The sequence below is a fragment of the Electrona antarctica genome (assembly GCF_951216825.1).
Source record: "Electrona antarctica genome assembly, chromosome: 8".
In the NCBI taxonomy this organism is placed as follows: Eukaryota; Metazoa; Chordata; class Actinopteri; order Myctophiformes; family Myctophidae; genus Electrona; species Electrona antarctica.
In genome coordinates, this window is record NC_136789.1 from 41,073,369 (window position 1) to 41,086,002 (window position 12,634).

Sequence of the window (12,634 nt, forward strand, 5' to 3'; positions counted from 1 at the left end):
CCCTCTCCCCCTGCCTCTCTCTCTCTCTCTCTCTCTCTCTCTCTCTCATTAGCAGGCAACAGTGCAGCACTATCTCTCACTCTCTGTTTCTGGCACAACAGCGCCACTTTTGCCCCTACTGGTACTCAGTCACATAGGTTAAGATGGACATTGCTGTTCCTTGGAGTGGTTGCACCACTCAAAAAGGACCTGAAGACGTGTCCACACGTCTTCGGCCTCCTACGGGTGTAATTATGAAGACATGTGAACACGTCTTCGGCCTCCTACGGGTGTAATTATGAAGACGTGTGGACACGTCTTGGGCATCATAAGTGTTGTGCAATATGTGAGTACTTTCCCCACCACCACTGCGGCGGGTCATATCACCTTGTGCTGGGCTGGCTGCACTCTGTGTGCGTCACAGCCGTGTTGTTGTCGACGGCGCCGGAAGCGGCAGCAACAGCACTCGAGGCGGTGGTGAAAGCAGATGTTGCAGCAGCAGCTATGGTGCAGCTCCTGCTGCTGACGCTGTTGCACCTCTCCTCTGACCCCGGGGCCGGCACAGAGTCCACCGAACAGATGCTGGAGCGAGACGAGATCTCGCTGTGGCTGGAGTCCGACAGGTTGTCCGCTTTACCGGCCGGCAACAGGGCATAGCCTGGGGGGTGGTGTTGAAGGGGAGGGGAGAGGGGAGGGGAGGGGAGGCAGACAGAGGTTGTCATTTCGAGGTTTTCTGTTTCGACAGCAGAGCAACGTACACAGACTGGGAATGAGAAGTGACAGAGGGATCGGGCGGCGGCGGTGCAACGTAACTAAGTGCATGTACTCTAGTACTGTAGTATTTTCCTTTCTACTTTTACTTCTACCCTAACCTCGCGTCACCAGGCTTTCCTCCTCGGAGGAAAGTGTTCCAAAATCGCCTGGAGCGTGTGGTCATGTTGTGGTCAATGATTTGTAGTCATCTGGCAGGAAACCATAAGGCTGAATCAGAAGTACCCAAAATAAGGTAAAGGTGGTGGTGACAGGAACTGCTACTGTTGATTTGTACGGTTTGTGAAACCTTTGAAAAATATGTCAATTCTATTTAGTTTTTCTTGACCACCTGCACACGCAGGTCGAAGCCTCACTTAAACATGGAAAACAATTGCCTGATGAATTCCAGACAAGACTTCCAATGAAGTCTCTTCAAACCATGTGACTTCCATTGAAAATGAATTTAATTTAAATTGCTGTTTCCCCCCAGCCAGGACAATCAGACGATTGTTTTCCATGTGTGGGTGAGGCCTCGACCCGCGTGTGCATGAGCCGGATGAAAAGTACCTGGTTGTTTTCTTAGTATCACCACTGTCAGTGTTCCAAGTGAGCTCTGCATGGTGACACCGGGGGCATGTGTTTGGTACAACGTACTAAAAGTCCGACAGGCATTAGTCTGACACCCTACCCCAAGCCCTAACCAAACCACTCATTACATGCCAATTGAGCCTATTTCATATGTTTCTCCACGCCGATGGCGCCTTTTTTAATATAAATTGATTACGGTTCACAACTGTGTCCTGTACGCGCTCATAACACTCCGGTTCTAGTGAGGTGGAAAAAAAAAGGGAAACGTATATTCTGCTGGCCTTGCTGTCTATGGGGACGCAGTTTTTTTAGGATCATAATATCTCAGATTTTTCTTTTTGGGTCAAAACAAGCTTGATTTGCGGCCCATTTCTTGAAACGATATGATCCTCGATTACAAAAAGTATATTTTGGGTGGATAAAATGACAATCGCGGGACATGTTACATAGCGGAGTTTTACTTCCTGATTCTCGGTTTCAGAGTGAAACGGCTAATGACTAGATGGCGCCCTGAGCCATCCACCAGATAGCGGCGGTAAATGAGATCTAACCTCACAGGGAAGCCACGGTGTGAGTTTTAACAGGCAACGCATGTCGGGAGCCACGGGTGAGTCTTAACTGGCCACGTAGGTGTCGGACTGTTGCATGTCGGACTGTTAATACGTCGGACCAATGTATGCGCCCCAGTGACACCAACATGTGATGTGAAAACACCGCAGACTACTGATTGGTCAGAGAGTATTGACTAGTGTGATGGTGTATTTGCATCAAGATGGACTCCCTTACACTGCATGGAAAAACTCCTGGATGCCGTTTAATTTTTTAACTATAAAAAAGTGAAGTGAATCAGTACTGAGCAACTAAAACTCCCCCCCCCCCCCCCCCCATCTAAAATGTTTGCAGACGGTTGTTTTGATGGACTGTACAGTGAAACAGCGATAGTTTCAATAGAGTATTAGTGTTAGCATCAATTTGTACACATGGATTAAAGCAAAATAAAGCGGATTTGTTTTTCATGAAACATTATGAAAGGAGCACACTATCACAGATTCCTAAACAATGAACACAATATGTAAAATGATGATGTTTCCGTAATATTGTTCGTGCTGTTCTACATACTGCCAACCAGGTGAAGAAATCACAGATTAAAGCTTTAACCTTGGCTTTTATATGAATTATCTGAGACTATTAAGATTTTATGGAAGATACTTTTGAACATAATTGCTTGTTTGACCACTTCAATAACCGAAAATAGCCGTTGCAGGCACATTGACAGCTTGTAGATCAGCTATTTTTGCTGCCCAACATGCAGACATGCTTCTATGGCAGTGGTTTTCAACCAGTGGTCCTCAAGGGGGTTGCGGGTGGTCCCCAGCTAGATGATTTAGAGTTGGTAACCTAATGGACCTTTATAGATCTTTAACTCTTGAGAGAGTAAAATGAAACCATGGTTTAATTTTACGCTCGCAATAGTTACATTATTGTTAAACATCTGCATCTCTCAATTTACAAGAAGTCTACACGATTATAGGATGTGCAATAATTGTTATTTTGATCAATGTTTGCCTGTTATCTCTCCTACTATGGTACCATATCATTACAGCATGGAATTGTGGACTAAATCTTATTCAACAACAAAATATTCAATGTTTTGGGTCTGAGAGGCTACATCTCATCAAATGGTGGTCCGTGGCTCAAATGCCCCAAAAAATAATGGCCCTTGATACGAAAAAGGTTGAACACCACTGTTCTATGGAATGCAAATGACGTGGCGACTGAGAACTCTAATCCATGTGTACATTTGGGTAAACCTAAGAGACAAATGTCAGTACAGTATAAACCAGTTCCAATTTATTGGAAAGACAAAAAAAACAAACTAAGTACTTGGTTAAAGTTACATCACGAACTTGGTAGGGATTCTTAGAGGGGAACTGAACTCTAGGCCACGTTAACGACTATTTTGTGACTTTTCTGCCATCTAAAGGATAATAATCCCAAGGTAAGCAGCTGCAACACAGCTGCAGCTAATGTATGAATAATCAGTGTTTTACATGTAGGTGTGCCAATGAGAACTGTTGTCAGTTGACATTCATCATGATCACATTCACACACCTAATCTTACACACTTATATATTTTAGCAGCAGCTATAGAGCATAGGAGCTGGCGTGGTTGGTTTTCTGGACCTACAGAAAAATCAGCCATTCGTTTTTCCCATAGAGATTTACAAAAATATTTATATCAATTATGTTAATCCAGCCATCCAATATCCTGGTGAGTCATGACCATAAAACCTTTGATTCTGTGAAAAAAATAAAAATTAAAAACACTAAAGAACGCATATTTATTAAATGTAGTATATCTTATATATATATATATACATATATATTTTCCCACAGAATCAAAGGTTTTGAGGTCATGACTCATCAGGATCCTGGATGGCTTGATTCTAGGCTCATAATTTAAAATGAATTGGAGTGTTTTCAGTGGTTCCAGAAAACCACGTCCACTGCTATGCTCTATAACGCTGCTTGTCACAGTGGACCAAGATCAGCCAAGCCCTTTAGATGATTTCTTTAACCTGTAGATGGCAGCAAAGCCTCAATTTGCCTAGGGATTAGTTCACCTTTAACAGAAGTGTGAATCCTTTCCTTTTGTTGTGTCTCCATTACTGTAAGTAAACACCGTCAGTAGACCATGAAGATGAATTATTACTGTAGTAAACACCCTCAGTAGACCATGCAGGTGAATTATTACTGTAGTAAACACCCTCAGTAGACCATGCAGGTGAATTATTACTGTAGTAAACACCGTCAGTAGACCATGCAGGTGAATTATTACTGTAGTAAACACCGTCAGTAGACCATGCAGGTGAATTATTACTGTAGTAAACACCCTCAGTAGACCATGCAGCTGAATTATTACTGTAGTAAACACCGTCAGTAGACCATGCAGGTGAATTATTACTGTAGTAAACACCGTCAGTAGACCATGCAGGTGAATTATTACTGTAGTAAACACCCTCAGTAGACCATGCAGCTGAATTATTACTGTAGTAAACACCGTCAGTAGACCATGCAGGTGAATTATTACTGTAGTAAACACCCTCAGTAGACCATGCAGGTGAATTATTACTGTAGTAAACACCCTCAGTAGACCATGCAGCTGAATTATTACTGTAGTAAACACCCTCAGTAGACCATGCAGGTGAATTAAGAGACTTAATAATTAAGAGCACATGCAGACAGAGCGTGCTGTGACTGAGTGAGTTGTAGTGTAAGTAACTCTGGCCTTTAAGTCTGTTTAGGCGACACACGTACAGTACACAACACGTCTACAAATTAGTTTCAAATAGCCACCGGACTCCATGTATAAGAACAGAGACTGAACTGTAAACGGACGGACTGAACGTATTATAAAACTAGCAACTATTGAACTATTCAATACCATTCAAAACAATACTCACAAGTAAAACAAAATGAGGTAGGTCTATGTACAATAACACCATTTCAAATGGGAATCTTTTTTTTTCCTTTTTTTAACCGTAACTGCATAAGAATGCAGATTTCACAGTTCAATGCACTTCAGGACAATTTCAAGTATTTTAGGAGCATTTGTCTCCATCCTCCCATTAACTGCTTTACATCTGTAAACAAGGTTCTTGTGCAGGTCCTCTTCTCGCTACATGTGGAGAAACATTTTCTAAATAAAAATAAAGAAAGAAAAAAGAAAAAAAAAGAAAGCGAGCAATATAGAAAGCAAGAACAGATGGAAGTGGAAAATCACAGCAAAGCTGTCGGGCAATATCTTTGTGTATCTGCTCTATAACCTAACATCTTGAACCCTAGCTGGGAACCCTCTGAACAGGTGTTTTTTCACACACACCTGGCCCCGGCCTGCACCACTCATCTATAATAAACTCTGGATTGATGACCATGGAACTATTTGTGAAGCCACTGACTCCATTTTGGAATTACTCCCTGAACAATAACACTTCCTCAAATAATAAAATAATACCTCAATAATACCTCAAGATAAAAATAAATAAAAATCAACTCTAACAGACTAATATCTAGCCCCATCATCTAAAATAACATTTAGATTCAGATAATCCGTTAAAACGGTCTAAGGCTAATCTGGATAGTTTAGCAATAGATGAATCTTTTATATGACAATAGCCACCGTTATTGACAGATAACCATTAAACTATCCTAAATACAGCCATAGTGGTAAATACGTATGATACAGTACATCACACATATGACACATGGCAATTTTCAACGTTGTTTTGTAACGTTTTACAAATCCTGTTTCATAAAGAAGGTCTCACAACTGTAAGCTGTGCATCTAGCCTCACTCTGTTTAGGTTTAGGGCAAACCAATATGGCCGCCAAGTGGCTTCAACCTCAGTGGACGTGTCCTAACGAGTTCCAAGCCACTGAACGCAAAACCCCGCCCCATCGCTGTGATTGGCTGAGATGGCCCGAACGCACAATGCCATTGTCTCAGCAATTTTGGGGAGCGCTTCCATTTTTGTTCACTCAACATCCTGCACAACGTGCACAGCTCGCACAGGCCTTGCTGTCGATGTGGCTGTCTTGTTTTCAAATGATTTAACCAATTGCACGTGCACAGGTACGTTAAAGTGAAGCTTAACAAGTGCTCCACAAAATTGCGGAGACAATGGCTCTGCAATAGGGTATATATGCACAGCAGCCATTTAGGAAAATAACTCTTCCTACTTCCGGGCCCCTTCCCTACTTCCTTCACAGGTGTTACCGATGATACTAATGGCTCTGTTCCATTTACTATACAGCGGATCTCAAACATTTTAATAATAACTGAGAGTTTACAAATGGAACCAAACAGGTCCACTTGGTTCCATTTGTACACTCTGAGTTACACACCCGTACGGGGCCATTTGGATCCCACTCAAGGACACTTTGAGACCCTCTGGTGTAGCAGAGTGTTTCCAGTGAGCCAACACGCACAATAGCAGCACCCTGACTCTGTTTGACCAGAATGGAACAGAGCCTTCATTAGTATCATCGGAAACACCTGTGAAGGAAGCAGGGAAGTGTTATTCTGTATGCAGATCACAGCGAGCTCAATGAGCTGGGGCTCAAATAGCTTGGGGCTCAGTTAGCTTGGGAAACGCAATGACACTTATATTATTACGTTATTACATTAGTCATGCAGAGTATTACAGATCAGTGGTCTCCACCTTGCCAATGTCAAAGTGTCTTTTTAAAATGTTCTTCCCTGGCTGGGATGTTGTTTCATTGTCCCTCAATAAATCTCTCTCTCTCTCTCCCTCTCTCCCTCTCTCCCTCTCTCCCTCTCTCTCTCTCTCTCTCTCTCTCTCTCTCTCTCTCTCTCTCTCTCTGAAATACCACCTGCTGTTTCATTCTTTGACGCCCCCCCCCACCCTTTCCGATGTAATGAATATTTTTTTCCTTGGCTGATGGAAATGGATCAGGTCTCTCCTGTGTATTTGGACCTGCAGAGCCAGAGGAAGGGGTTGGGGCTGAGCGACCTCCGGGGTCTCTTGGGTGAACTGGGCCTGAACTCCTCCTGCGCGACCGCCACCACCAGCCTCTCCCTCGACCGACTCCGCTCCCTCAGCGCCCTGAACGGCGACCCCAACCTTTTGCGGAGGAGGGAGGAGGGCTGATGGGGACGAGGTCTGAGAGGGCTGCCCGCCGAGGGCTTCCCCGCCCCGCCTGGGCTCGTGGTGGTCAACTGCGACTGGGGAGGAGGGCAGGCAAGCCTGGCGGGCCTCGGCCCTGGCTCTAAAGAACGGCGGGCCACTGGGGTCAACCTTCCCCCCGGCCGGCCTGTCCCTCTCTGGGCCAGGCTTCCCGGTCTCGCCCCTAGCGGCACTTGATCTGGAGGATCGCCCCCATGGGGACGGAGGTGGATCTGCGGCTCTCCCTGCTCTGAGGAAAACAAGGCTGCCTCTATCTCATGCCCTCCCCTCTCATCTCCCTCTTCCTCCTCCTCCTCTATTATCTCCTCTCCTCTACCCTCTTCCTCTGTCCTGTACTGGTCTCTGTGGCTGTGCTGCCTGGTCAACAGCAGGACCCTCTTGTGGAGGAGGCTCCCACCTATGCCGTAGCTGCGCAGGCTGACCGCCTTGGTGCTGGCGTCGCTGGTCAGCGACGACGACGAGCCCGAAAGGTTCATCTGGCTGGATGAGTTGTTCTGCGACTTGTGCACGCCACCTGCTGGTGGGAGGAGGGACGACAGGGACGAGACGGACAAAAAATAATACGTGTAAACATGCGACAACGTGCCGTGGTTTGAGATTCTAAACAGTTTAACCGATTGAGACATGAGGCCAGATTCTACAAATGTTTTCTAAATCATGAGTTTTCTGAATAATCTATGTTTCTATGTCAGTGGTTCTCAAACTATTTCATGTCAAGGACCCCCAGAATTATATGAATTTGGTCGCCGACCCGCATCTCAAAATATATTGGTCCCCAGAAGCAAAGATTTGAGTTAAAAATGTTCACTTAAAAATAAATGTAAAGATTTGCACACGTTGCTTTCTTTCTTTTTTTTTCTTTTATAGCTCATCCACAAGTTTGTAGCTTGTATATCTGCCATTTTTCAACAGAAGCTTAAAATAATGCGGTTAAAGTGATTAAAAGCTAAGGCGACAAAGGTATTAATGCGTTAACAGTTGAAAACCCAGACTCAGCTTTTTCAGCCGTTGCAATTATTTGAGATGAATATATTTGCGTAATGGTCATATTTCCACTTAAATTTGAAAGTATAGCAAAGTATGAATAGATATCATGGAGTTGGGGAAGAAACCACCCAACTCCATTTTTTTAGGTTTTGGATTATTTATTTTTTTCCCCCATAAATTTGTGCGATTGAACACCACTTACGTCTGTGTTAGTTAAAAGATATATTGAACACATTGATGTTCCAATGTGTTAAATGGCAAAAACAATTAAGTCATTACTCACTATAGAGGGTATGCGCAATTGTGCATGCATAAAGTGAGTGGCAAATCGAGTGGCAAATCGAGTGGCAAAGTGAGTTCAATGCCGTTTAACGTTGTCTATTGCAATCAGACAGGACTTTTCTCTTTGGATGTACAGCATGGGCTGTCAAGGCCAGAAAGTATTTTTGGCCACTCAGTAGGCGTTCCCGCATAACTTCCGGGCATGATGATGATGTCACACGCTGCGCACGCATACCCTCTATTATTCATACGAAGATTAATCGATGGAGTAGAATGTCAGTAAAAAGCCAGACCTTTGATAGAGTAGAATGTCAGTAAAAAGTCAGACCTTTGCGCGGAGAGCCCTGTGGAGACACGGTGGGACTGGAGTGAAGGGACGACACGGTGGACACGGTGTCCTCACACGTCGCTCGCTTGGAGCTCCACTCCTCTGCCGAGCTGACCGGAGGCTTCTTTATGACCTGGGGAGAGCTGTGGTCTGGACGGACGGACGGACGGACGGACACACACACACGCGGTTGAGAGACTCAACACTAAGCCAAGTTGAACTATGGTGCAGTGCACAGTCAGGAAGTAACGTCAAAGAAAAGAAACAACAGGAAAAAAAACGACTCAAACAGCTGGAAAATTATGAAACAGAAGTACAAGATGTTATGTTTGTGCTCACTGGTGGAGGCGATGTCCTTAGAGGTGCTCTTCTTGCGCAGTGGATACAGGGGGACCTGCACCTGGAGGACCTGGGACACCCGGTTCTGCGTCTTCCCCGAGGGCAGCGCCGAGCGTAGGGACACGGGGGACATGTCCGACTTGGTGGACCGCCTCTCACTCAGGTTCTTGGACACTGCAACACAGCCCAGGACACAAGGGGACACAATTAATCCGGGTTCTTAGACACTGTCCACAGCCAGGACACAAGGGGACACAATTAATCCGGTTCTTAGACACTGTCCACAGCCAGGACACAAGGGGACACAATTAATCCGGTTCTTAGACACTGTCCACAGCCAGGACACAAGGGGAGATAATTAATCCGGGTTCTTAGACACTGTCCACAGCCAGGACACAAGGGGACACAATTAATGTAATGCTAAATTCATGATGTCAAAATGTATCTGTCGAAGGACACCGATCTGTAAGGATTTCATGGCCCCATACGAGAACATTTGTGTTGTGTCTTTATATATTTATTCAAAAATGTTTCGACAATAGCAGATCTACAAACTCACAAGCCATACAGCTCGCAGATTTTGTTTTTGTTTTCAAATAGTCGAATAATGAAATGGGCTTAATTTTACTGGGAAGTGGTTGTCCCAGCACCTCACTTTTGATTGGGAACCACCAGTGATCCTTAAGGGATCACACAGCTAAATGATTGATAGTGAGGAACCAAATGGGTCTGGACAACTTGGTTCCATTTGTACACTCTCAGAGTTCAATTAACACTGAGATGTAGATTTTGGGTCTCAGAGATAAAATCGTAAAATCGTATCAAATGGGGGTCCGTGCGTGGCCTAGTGCAGGGGTTCTCAACGTTTTAGGCTGGGGACCCCCAAAAATGGCATCTGGTGTCTGTCAGACGTATGGGACTATGGGTATTGACTATTGACCACAGCACTGATAATGTTTAGTTTAGTTTAGTTTATACGTTTATTTGGACGGGACAGCACACATTACTGAACACTACACATTCAATGCAATGTAAATATTTAGCAAGGATGCTAATTTCCATCCGTAGTCCGCAAACAAGCAGAAAACAGTACATAAACATTACCAAGGAGGTACTAACAGAGAGAAAAAACAACAGTAAAAATGCCAAGTAATGACTTAAAATACAAGATACAAAATACAAGACAAAATGCAAGACACTCAAGAAAACTAATAAAACCTAAATTTTAGCCTATTAAAAACGGCCCACATGGCGATCAACACAAAATGTACCGTTTCACAGACACGTTCTGTCAGTGTTTCTGACACAGTCACTGACCTTTAGAGAACAGCTGCCTCGTTCACAGTCTACCTCCTCTATTCTTGTTTATGTTCTGCAGGACACATTCCATACCACTAGATGGCAGTGCAAGGCAGTAATAAATATTTCACAAAGAGGAATAGCACAAGGTTCCCTCCAGCATGAAGCTTCAGCTCAGTTGTCTTCACCAAAACACCTGCTTGTTTAATTAAAAACTAAATCCTCATGGTAATTAAACCTCAAAACCTCCCAGGAAAACGCACAAACATCATTATCCAGTACAAAGGACATAAACACTGCAAATGCAGTCAGACAAAGGAAAGACAGCCAGTTACAAAGTGCCTGTACGGCAGAACATTGCTACATACAATACATAAGAGATAATGTATGGCTGGGTGGTCATTGTTGATGGATAAATCACAGACAGCGTGATTTATCAATCAACAATGACCACGCAGCCATACATTATCCCGCTTATTACACGGCTACTTAATACACAAATTCATAAATTGACCCAAAAGTGACAACAAAACAAAGTATTTCCTTGCTTACGGCCCGCAGAGCGCAACGTGTCAAATGGAATCAATTTTCGGGTACTGCATCTCGGTTCAAAAAATGTTTCAAAAACATTCTTGAAAGCATGTTGTTAAGCGACATTGTGGGTTTGTTTACATGGCTGTCATGTTGGGTACAGCATAAGATCCAAGCAGCGCAGCGGCTGCAGCCAGGTGCTCCGAACAGATCGGTCTGTTATAGAGCGGAGCGGTCATTATCCAGAAATAACACACCGCTGAATTGACCAACCAGAATCAAGCATTCAACCAAGTCGTATACAGTTGACATACTTGTCAGACACAGTCTGCCGTGTCACTAATTAGACTCCCATGTGCTGTATGTAGGTGGATTCACACTGCAGGGAGACATTAGACTAATTAGACTCATGCTGTGTTCACACGGGCAGGTGTAAAAGATGCAGTCTACCATTCATTGTCAATGGAAGCCAGCGACATGACGATGCAAAAGATGCAATGATGCATGCAGCTGCTTCAAATTATACTCCCATTCGTCTTTGCATCTTTGCGTCTGCCCGTGTGAACGCACCATCACATGTGCTGTAGATGGGCTCATGCTGCAGGGAGACATTAGACTATAGACTCACACTGCAGGGAGACATTCGACTATAGACTCACACTGCAGGGAGACATTCGACTCGTTAGACTCATTAGAGTAATTAGACTCACATGTGCTGTAGGTGGGCTCATGCTGCAGGGAGACATTAGACTATAGACTCATTAGACTCGTAGAGTAATTAGACTCACATGTGCTGTAGGTGGGCTCACACTGCAGGGACATGAGCTGGTGTCTCTCCTCGTCCGTCTCCACGGTGAGGTTGGACAGGTACTGCTTGACCTTGCGCGCCATCTGCGCGTCCTCGTACAGCTTCTTGGCGTTGAGCAGCGAGCTGCGGCGCACGCGCTTCTTGTGGCCGTGTATGCCCTGCACGTCCAGCATGTTGGAGTTGGTGCTGCCCTGGCTGAGAGACCTAGAGAGAGGCAGAGAGAGAGAGAGAGAGAGAGAGAGAGAGAGGGAGGAGGTGGGGGACAGACATTCAAAGAGCATGTGGAGTAATCGGAGGAGGAGGATGAGGGATGGAAGCAGCATTAAGTGAAGACCAAGGAGACGAGAAGACATGGGAAGATTTGAGAGGTGAAGAGAGAGAGAGAGAGAGAGAGAGAGAGAGAGAGAGAGAGAGAGAGAGACGAAGAGTAAAAAAAGAAAGGAGACACGTGTCAGTTCATCAGTTCATTGTTGGACGTTGTGGCCCCTCCCTCATCCCCCTTTACACCCCCCCCCCCCCCCCCCCCCCCCCTTTACGAAAAAAAAAAACAAGATAAAAGTGATCTTATTCTCTATGACTCTCTATTATATCCCACACAGTTAGCGCCTGCGTGTGTGTGTGTGTGTGTGTGTATGTGTGTGTGTGTGTGTGTGTGTGTGTGTGTGTGTGTGTGTGTGTGTGTGTTGGGTAGCATAGCAGGTTAAACAGGACCATGCAAGGGGAGGTACGTCGTTTTTTATTGTGCTGTTGCTGGTGCATCATGCTATAAACATAAACACTCAGGACATACTGTCAGATGGAGGCAAACATTAAAGGGGTTAGGGACGGGTTGATGAAAAGTGTTGGACATTCAACATGGGATGACAGAACATTAATGCCAGGATGCAGATGATTACAGCGCTGGACACGGACCAAATGGCTCTCACCGTGATGTATACTGTACTTTTGTCATGGCTCGGTTTGGGCACAACTGACTCGAGTGTGTCCCAAAATGTTTACCAATCAGCCTTGGGAACGTACAGTTGGAGGCCA

At 44.8% G+C, this 12,634-nt stretch overlaps 1 protein-coding gene across 1 annotated transcript in view; it reads right to left on the bottom strand.

Annotated features, from left to right (window-relative positions):
* Positions 1 to 12,634, bottom strand: part of LOC306928769 (rap guanine nucleotide exchange factor 6-like) — a gene marked incomplete at its 5' end in the record, with an annotated part of 97,359 nt that overhangs the window by 14,130 nt on the left and 70,595 nt on the right. Inside the window, 5 exons of the mRNA XM_079509041.1 lie at positions 367 to 637; positions 7,426 to 7,545; positions 8,626 to 8,775; positions 8,965 to 9,138; positions 11,583 to 11,806. Of these exons, the coding sequence (XP_079365167.1) occupies positions 367 to 637; positions 7,426 to 7,545; positions 8,626 to 8,775; positions 8,965 to 9,138; positions 11,583 to 11,806 (939 nt within the window). The remainder of the gene's footprint in view (positions 1 to 366; positions 638 to 7,425; positions 7,546 to 8,625; positions 8,776 to 8,964; positions 9,139 to 11,582; positions 11,807 to 12,634) is intronic.